General features: G+C 35.0%; 1 protein-coding gene across 1 annotated transcript; it reads left to right on the forward strand.

The window, feature by feature from the left end:
- The first annotated feature begins 758 nt into the window (after positions 1–758).
- On the forward strand, positions 759–7,736 carry il1fma (interleukin-1 family member A). The gene is made up of 7 exons (XM_079856651.1): positions 759–843; positions 973–1,079; positions 1,285–1,381; positions 1,664–2,012; positions 5,824–5,943; positions 6,224–6,360; positions 6,536–7,736. The coding sequence occupies exons 1-7, from the start codon at positions 832–834 to the stop codon at positions 6,767–6,769; spliced, it is 1,056 nt and encodes a 351-aa protein (XP_079712777.1). The 5' UTR covers positions 759–831; the 3' UTR covers positions 6,770–7,736.
- The last annotated feature ends 2,665 nt before the right edge of the window (positions 7,737–10,401 follow it).

The raw sequence follows: 10,401 nt of genomic DNA on the forward strand, positions 1-10,401 counted from the left end.
TGTATGGTCTATTACAGTAAATGTATTGTTACACTAGTGGTAGTGGGACACTGCTCCACACTAAGTGCATCTTCCCACACAACCAGTTTGTTCCTCTTCTTTTGTTAATATTACCTTGTGTGAGGAAGTGCAGTACAATTGTGTTCTGGGAGAGTAAACGTGTACCATTATGCACGTGAAAACCTCATTTTCTTATTTCCTCAAAGTAGCAATAATGTCTATTTAAAAAGTCAGTTTCAAAACAGTGTTTGCTGTTAAATATGTTTTGTGCTCTGCATTGAAAAAGACAATGAAACCTTGCTTTTTGGTTATTCAGACTGAAAAGCTATCTTTAATAGGGTATATTTTAAAAGAATATAATTTTGTCATCATTTACTCACTTACTCAAGTTGTTCCAAACCTGTATGAATTTCTGTCTTCTGCTGAACTTTAAAATTTGATATTTTGAAGAGTAACCAAACAGTTGATGGACCCCATTGACTTCATATGGAAAACAAATACTATGGAAGTCAATGGGGCCCATCAACTGTTTGATTACAGACATAAGAAAATGAGGGGGGAGTAAATTATGACAGAATTATTATTTTTTTGGGTGAACTATACCTTTAAGAAAAATATGAATGGCACAAACAATATCTTGTCTCAGCATTGTGGGTTACACTTATATGTCCTTTCCCTAGAACTCTACACTTCTCCTTTTTCAGCCAACCCTCACACTGGTTTAGTGACACACTAATTTAGCTTCCTTTTCTAACTAGAGCGTCTGGTCAACTGACTTTCAAAAGACAGTGTTTCAGAGCCGAGACTCACACATCGTAATCTGAGTTCATCATGGCAGCAGAGGTATGTAGTGTTTGTTGTTTGCAAATCTATAGCTGATTTGATATACAACAGTTGATCGACATCTTCAGTATGTTAGGTGTTCATTTTAAATGTACCAGCTAAAAACATTTCATGTGTGACATCTTATAGGGGAATCCTGTTTCTGGTGGTGTTACGTTGCTCCACACTGAATGTGAAGGGAAACACTCATATGAAGTGAAGGGCTTTTTAAACTATAACAAAGGAATGTTTACAAGGTAGGATTATTGATGATGTAAAATATATATATATATATATATATATATATATATATATATATATATATATATATCCTTTCATGAGTATGAGATGAATCTATATTTATCTATCTGTCTGTCTATCTGTCTATCTATCTATCTATCTATCTATCTATCTATCTATCTATCTATCTATCTATCTATATCTATATATTTAACTTTTCAGCAAGGGAGATAAACTCCTAATGATAAACAACATAAATGTGGAAGATTTGACTCCAGAGGCACTTGCTAAACTTCTGGTTGAAGGATCTCCCTTACTTGTGAGTTTTACATTTACCCACACAGACCATTGCACAGTCATAAAACTCACTTGGTCTTACCCATTTAAATGTGACCGGTAGAGACAAGTGAAGCGAAACTTTTCACTGGGGATTTTTCGCCTAGTCAGGGAATTGATTTTGATCATTTTTGTGTGTGTGTTTAAAAGGTCCAGAGATTACATCATCATGTTTTTTTTGAGTAATTGCTTGAGGAATAAAACTGTACTTGAGCTAGATTGACTTCATTTTCTTCAACTCTGCTGGTCAAATAATCTCTCTTAGACCATACATCATCCTTGCAAAACAAAAACAGAAGAGTGCGAATCTGAGGAGCTCCATGTCGACAAAAAGGAGCCGACGCTCATGAGTTTCAGCCTGATGATGGTGAGAGAGTCTGAGCTGGAGGCATATGGGTGCAAGGAACCATCACCTTCACAACCGGAGTGGGACGACATTGAGGATGACTCTTTCGATGATGAAAATTTGCTAATTGTCTCCATGGCTGATACGAGCTTCAGTCTGGTTCTTGCTCGAGGCTGTGACCCTGACAACCCTTGCAACAACTGTGGAAAGACGAATTGCAAATTTAATGAAGTTGTGGTCCTGCCTGCGAGAGCTGAGGTTACCTCAGGTAAGAAATTAGTGTTGGATTCATTGCCATTTTTATCTGTACATTTTTCAAATGTGTGCAATTGTTTGCGCAACACAAAAATATTATATCTTTTAAATTTCTTAAATGCTCTAATTGATGAAAAAAAAAAAAAAGGGCAATGATTAATCGCATCCAAAATAAAAGTTTGTGTTTACATAATATATGTGTGTGTGCTGTGTGTAATTATTTTGTATATATACACACACATGCATATATATATTTGAGAAATATTTGCATGTGTATATATATATATATATATATATATATATATATATATATATATATATACAGTTGTGTTCAAAATAATAGCAGTCCAACATCACTAATCAGATCAATCACTGTTTTTGGTAGAAATTATATTTCTACATGGCAAATAATTTACTAGTAAGTGTAGTAGAATAATAGAAAAACAACAGACCCAACAGTCATGACATGTATGCTGCTAATTCTGTATAACTGAATCATTAATTGAAAGGGGTGTGTTCAAAATAATAACAGTGTGGAGTTCAATTAGTGAGGTTAATCATTCTGTGAAAAAACTAGTGGCAATAAGTGGCCCTTATTTAAAGCTACACTGTGTGATTTTTACCCCCATCTAGCGGTGAAATTGTATATGACTACCCAATGCATTTTAGTTTCTGTTCCTCTCAATTCCGAGGGCATTTTAACTCCTACGGTGGCCGTATTATTCCAAGATTAACATGGCTTCCAGTTATCACTTCGTCCATGACAATAATAAACAATACGTCTAAAATGAATAAAACTACAGACAGATGTCAGGAGGTAAACGTCACCCTTGGAATCGGCTATCCCAGCATAATCAGATTAGGCTAACGTTACAATGTGTACAAAGTAAAAGCTATTAAAAATAACTAAAACGTTCAGTGTCCTTTTTTATTTATAGCTTAAAAAATTGCGCCTTTAAAACTATTCATCACCTGTGATCCGTCGCAGCACAGATTTATGTTACAAGGTAAACAATACTTTTTCACCATTGACGCGGATGAAGTTATACTAGAGGTCGTTCTGGCGTTATGCACAACCATGCTATGTTTAGACAAGCAACTATAAAACTTTGAATTTACACAAATGAATTACAACAGGCTGAATTACCTGTCGAGAAGAAAGCAGGCAACCTCGGCGTCCGTTTTAAAATCTTTTCTCCTCATGAGCTCTTTCCATCTGGGAAAAGTTACTCCAATATTGACTATGGTCTTGCTGATTTGTCTGTCGCGTTGAGGTTTTAATTCTCTCTTTCAAATGTGAGTACACACACACACACACACACCACACTATCTTTCAAATCTGCCGGCACTCGATCGCGAGCTCGCGAGTAATCTCCCCCTCGCATTCGTCACGGTGTCACTGAGTGAAAAACGCAAAAGGCGAAGCTTGAATTTACAGGCATGTCCCTCTTTGGCTAATGTAGTTTCAAGATGGAGGGGCAACATGGCGACCGGCATTCGAACCCCTTACCCGTATGTACTTTCAATGGCAGATTATAAACTTAAGAGAATACTTTATTACTTGAAAGAAGTAAATATACATTAATGAGCACATATATTTTTGAAAGAACTAAGTGTTTTTTGCTAAGAATCAACTAAAAAAGTTACACAGTGTAGCTTTAAGGACGAAGGCAGTACTGTACTGTACATGGTGGTTATAGTGCATTTCTTTCTGAAGATCTGAATAAAATGGGCCGTTCCAGACATTGTTCAGAAGAACAGCATACTTTGATTAAAAAGTTGATTGGAGAGGGGAAAACGTATAAAAAAGTACAGAAAATGATAGGCTGCTCAGCTAAAATAATATAAAATGCTTTAAAATGGCAACCAAAACCAGAAAGACATGGAAGAAAACGGAAAACCACCATTTGAATGGATCGAAGAATAGCAAAAATGGCAAAGACTCAGCCAATGATCAGCTCCAGGGTGATCAAAGAAGATCTCAAGTTACCCGTGAGTACTGTAACAATTAGAAGACGCCTATGTGAAGCCAAGCTATCGGCAAGAAGCCCCCGCAAAGTCCCAATGTTGAAAAAATGACGTGCCAAAGAGGATACAATTTGCCAAAGAACACATTGACTGGCCTAAAGAGAAATGGCGCAATATTTTGTGGACTGATGAAAGCAAGATTGATCTTTTTGGGTCTAGGGGCCGCAGACAGTTTGTCAGACGACCCCCAAACACTGAATTCAAGCCACAGTACACTGTGAAGCATGGTGGCACAAGCATGATATGGGGATGTTTCTCATGGTGTTGGGCCTATTTATCGTATACCACGGATCATGGATCAGTTTGAGTACATCAGAATACTTAAAGAGGTCATGTTGCCTTATGCCAAGAGGAAATGCCCTTGAAATGGGTGTTTCAACAAGACAACGACCCCAAACACACCAGTAAGCGAGCAGCGTCTTGGTTCCAGACCAATAAGATTAAAGTTATGGAGTGGCCAGCCCAATCCCCGGACATTAATCCAATAGAAAACTTGTGGGGTGACATCAAAAATGCAGTTTTTGAGGCAAAACCAAGAAATGCAGAGGAATTGTGGTCTGTAGTGCAATTGTCCTGGGCTGGAATACCTGTTCACAGGTGCCAGAAGTTGGTCGACTCCATGCAACACAGATGCAAAGCAGTTCTCAGAAACCGTGGTTACACAACTAAATATTAGTTTAGTGATTCACAAGAAAGCTAAATCTTCAAGTATTTTTCAGTTTATACAGTAAATGTTTGATTTTGTAAAGAAAAATGCAGACACTGCTATTTTTTTAACAGCCTAATATTCCCTTTTCTTCACTTTCTATAAAGTAATAACAAATTTGATACATTTTTTTCTTCATGTTTTGATTTTGAATAGAATGTGCAGTGTGTGTATTAAAATATACAAATAATTATACTGTACACAGTACACACACATATATTATGTAAACACAAACTTTTGTTTTGGATGCGATTAATCGCAATTAATCGTTGCACAGCCGTAAAAAAAACACACTACAATAATGCCCATGCAGATTTTAAAGGGATAGTTCACCTAAAAATGACAAAAAATTGTCATCAGTTACTCACCCACATGTCGTTCCAAACCCTTAAGACTTTAGTTCATCTTTGAAACACACGCTTCAAAAAGTTCATAAAGAGAATGTAAAAGTAATCCATATGAAACGAGTGGTTCATATTTTCTGAAAAGACCTGATCGCTTTATGATGAACAGATTGAATTTAGGCTTTTATTCACATATAAACATTGATCAGCGAATATAAACAGAAGCTCATCCAAACCTGCTTGACGTGTGAGAACAAACCTCACTGGTTCTTGCTGATGCTCAAATGTGCTGCGTAACACAAGAATTAACCTTACTGGTTCTCGCAAAACAAGAAAGTATGCTTGAGCTTCTGTTTACCATGTCTGATGAATGTTTGAATAAAAGCCCATATTAAATCTATTCATCATAAAAAGCCACCATGTCTCTTCAAAAAATTTGGACTAAACCACTCAATTCATATGGATTAGTATTACAATCTCTTTATTTAGCTTCTCTTTTTGAAGCTACCAAGTGGTAGTTGCGTCGACTGCCAGAGGAGGAACAGAAAGCGCTCAGATTTAATTAAAAATATCTTCATTTGTGGTCCGAAGATGAACGAAAGTCTTACGGGTTTGGAACGACATGAGGTTGAGTAAATGATGAGAGAATTTTCATTTTTGAGTGAACTATCCCTTTAAGGAATCCAATGCAAAAACAAATGTGACTTTTTGAGAATTGTGTAACTATTCTGCTTCCTTTTTCTCAGGTTCTCCAAGGAAATTGAGTCTGCTTAACGAACGAGATAATTTGTATATTAAGAGTTTCATTAAGGAAAAGTATGTCACCCCATATAATCATCATATATGTTTGGATAACACCATGTCAGGTTGGTACCAGTTCAGTTCAGTTTGAAATTCCTTTCTCAAAATGTCTTTGTCTGCTCTATCTTTTATTTTAGCAGTCATAATTTGGGCCTGATTACCAAATTACACTTACTGTATTTGTTAAATCATGCAGATTATTTGGATTTTGTATAAACTGCAATGTACTAGTTACTGCTACAGTATACTTGGCCAGGTAATTGTGTCTTGCAGCAATATTCTTCATTTTCTCTTGCTTCATAAGTATATTTTGAAATATATTTTGCAATGCTTTGGCTTTTTCAGCACCAGTCACCATCTACTATTACAAGACCCTAACGGGCATTACAGGTGTTCCTGTTGTGCTGAACTTCACTAACACAGACAACTTCTTCAGCTGCACCACAAAGCATGGTGTAGATACAAAGATTTTAACTGTTACGGTAGGTCTTAATTCATTGCTGATGCGTTGTCTTGTTGAAGATGCTATTAGGACATATTTATAGTTTACGGTTTTAGTTAGAGTATTAGAACTTAAATTTAATGTTTAATACTAAGCATAAACATAGTCAGTAAGATTAAACTGCGATTAAACCAAGGTTTTTTATTGTTTTTCAGCAATATAAAAAACAAAACCTGAAAACGATCTGTGCTGATGACCCAGAGAAATGGGCCCTTGTGTTCTACATGTCTACTGCGGCAGACGGTCTCCGGCGGTTTGAGTCCGCTCTCCACACAGGATGGTTTATCTACACAAAAAATGTAGACGAAGTGGACATAGATAGAGATGAACAGACTTGTAAACCCAACACCTTTTTTATCCTAATTAACACTGAGAGACGGTCATGTTAGAATTCTTGATAGAAACCTAATGGTTGTCACAATGACTAGAAGAGTTTGTATAGTATTATACTTGTATATGACATTTCATAACTGGGAACTGTTCTCAAATATAATGGTGATTACAACCTAACCCAAACATAATGAGTTGACCTTACTATTTGATTCAAGTTGACGTGACCAACCCTAATGAAGCCTAGTGCCCCATTAAAAATGCTAATAAATTCTTTGGCTTGGCAACTAAATAAATTGGTCAGATAAGCTTGTTAGGAGGATTTGCAGGCCAAGCATTGGTCAAAGTTATCACTTATTTTAAATTACTTTAAGTGTTAGGTTGCCTTAGAGAATGCAGCCTCTTCCAAAGGATGGTTTGTTTTACTGCCATTGCAGTATGTATACTATTTGCTGACATGTTTCTTTTTTTTTTACCTTGTTATATTCAGTTGTATTCATGAGTGTCAGTTTTTTATATATATTTATACTTTTAAACTGATATTTTTTTAAACTAACATATAATTCATATTTATTTTAATTGCTAACTTCTTTTAGTTGCTTTTTACACTGTGAAACAAAAGCTTCTGCCTTAAATGTTTAAGTACCATCAACTTGGATGTTTAAGTAATTTCAACTCAAATTACATTAAACTGACTTAAAAAATGAGTTGAACCTTGTATAACATAAAACATTTTTTGAAAATGGCTTAACTTATTTTGATGAGTTAAAGCAATGTAAAAACATATGTTGTCATATTTTTTTACAGTGTATGCTGAAACTTTGCAAAAGAAGTCTTTGCAAAACATATAATGTGTGTAATTCATATATTTATAATATCAACTATTATTGCTGTTGTCTGTGTAAGCTAAAAGCTACTAACAACTTTGAACAGTTGCTTTTGCTACATTCATGTATAATTTATCATTTTGTGTGTTTATGTATTATGTATCTTCTATCAAATTTCAATAAAATAAAGTTTTGAATCAAGTTCAGTGTTTCAGAATGATGATTTATCCAATAACAGTACCAAGGGTAGTTATGGTCATAATTTATATTATGATGTTTCTATAGTCACTTATTAACATATGCTTTTTGAAGAGATGCTTTTAATTGCACCATTTTTTTTTTATCACAATTGAAATTTATCTAGTAACTTACAAGATGCGTAACACATTTTATTTAATATATTTTAATATACAATCAATAAATATAAATGTGTTTGATAAAATATCACTGCAGTTGCACAATATTTTATATATTTTTTTAATTTGTATTTTATTTAGTGCTAGAGAAATAACATCATTTCTGTAATTAGGACCTAATGTTGACTGTTTAATGCTTTAAAAAATTTAATCAGTTCTTTCAACATCGGGTTTTTCCAGTTCCTGAAAAGATGTCATTAAACAAATGTTAATTAGAATATATATATAATTTATGTATATTTAAAGTATGTTAGATTAGGGTCCAATTCTCACAATTAACTAACTTTTAACTATGACTTTTGCCTCAGTAAACTCATAATTTCTGCTTATTAATAGTTAGTAAAGGTAGTTGTTAAGGTTAGGTATGGGGTTGGATTAAGAGATATAGGCTAGAATATGGTCATGCAGAATAAGGCATTGATCTGTGCTTTATAAGTACTAAATAAACAGCCAATATTCAAGTAATATGTATGCTAATAAGCAACTAGTTAATAGTGAGAATTTGACACTAAGTGTAACCTGAATTTTAAGGTGTGATTAATCACTATTAAAACCTGTGTGATTAATAGTCACCTTATAAAAATCAATTCACAGCCCTATTTTTACATTTCATTTTACTTTATTTACTTTTTACTAATATTATGAAAGAAATAGCGTAATTTAGATTAATTGAATTTTTATATTAAAATCACAGAGAACATCAAGTGTCAAGTGCCAAATGTAATCAATGTTCAAACGTGTCACACATAGACTGGTGTCACACAGGCAAGAATTGCATCATCCTTAACCAGTTGTAAGTCAACAAACAATGATTCATTCCTGATGTGTTTCCCCTTTAATGATTATTTATTCATGCTGCAGAATGCCCCAGTGGCAGGTAAATCCCCACACACACCACCAGTCTCATTATCACTCCAACAACCAAACTATGACATTTTACACCTACATTAACCACTCAGGTTTCCCGTACAATGATGTAACTCGCTGCTTAACTACCATAGAGCATCGTTGAAGCGCTAGTCACGATCCCAAAACCGTATTGTCACAAATTGGTCATTCAACCACGTTGGTGAAACTGTTTGAGATCGAATTAACGCTTTGTTTTTATATAAATAAGCCAACAGACACGGCATCTGAGAACTATTTCTCATTTTTCTCAGTTATTTTGCTTTATTTCCAGATTCAGTCATAGGCTCGTTCTTGCGTAGGCTACTAGCACGTTTGCTAAATGCGCACTATTCAAAAACGATGCTTCTCTTGATAAACTAAAATATGTAAATTACATTGTATGTTTTCTAAATAAAAGATACAGACTGTCATTGTACTGAATTTCAGCTTGCTTATTTGACTTAAGATAAGGATTTATTGACTCCACATGTCATGCAAACAAGAAATATGCTAAAACAGGTTGAGAGCTGTCGCGAATGCTGTTTGCGAATGTTCGTTGGAAGTTCTTGGAACGATGGTTTCGGGAAACACAGACTCGTTGAACTATGATAACGAAGGAACTTGCGAACATAGTTGGCTAACTATGCTTTTGGGAAACACACCCCTGATCTGTGAAATGCTTCGCACATGCGTATTATGCCTTTTCGTTCATGGGAAATTTAAAGGGGTGGTTGAATATGATTTCACTTTTCTAACTTGAATGTGTTATATTGCTGTTTGAGCATATACAACATCTGCAAAATTATGACGCTCAAAGTTCAAAGGACTACAACAAACGGCTGGTAGGGACTACATGACATTCCTCCCGGGTTAGTGACATCATGAACCCTAAAATTTACATAAACCCTGCCCCAGAACACGATTTATAGATTATGAAGACAGAATATGCAAATTAATGACTAGACGAGAACTACACATAAGCTACATAAATTCAACAACTAACCAATCAGAAAAGTTGTCTACATGTTGTCACTTCTTCTTTTGAGTCTCTCCATCTTTCTGACTTCGGGTTGAACATAAAAGGCTAAAGGTTTTTGAAATTTTCAGTGCATGTCTGTGTGAGGTAAAAGGACACAAGCTGTTGAAGCTCCGCCCTCTGTTTCGGGAGCAGCAGCTCATTTGCATTTAAAGGGACAGACACAAAAAACGGTGCGTTTTTGCTGACCCTCAAAATGTGACAATTTTAACATGCTATATAAAAATATCTGTGGGGTATTTTGAGCTAAAACTTCACATACACACTCTCGGGACATCAAAGACTTATTTGACATCTTTCGAAAAGCACATTATACCACCCCTTTAAGTAGCCTACATTCGCTTCTCCAGTCAATATCGGCGAAAGTTTTTTTCTAAGGTACATTTTTCACTTCACCACGTCCCTTCTACATTAAATATCTTATAATCCTTACATGACTGTTAAAGTTAATTTACATTTTCGTAAACCTTTATCCGTGCTTTAAAAACTGACATATTGCATGACTTTGTGTCATGCAAGGTCAT

This window comes from Squalius cephalus, assembly GCF_949319135.1.
Source record: "Squalius cephalus genome assembly, chromosome: 22".
NCBI lineage: Eukaryota > Metazoa > Chordata > Actinopteri > Cypriniformes > Leuciscidae > Squalius > Squalius cephalus.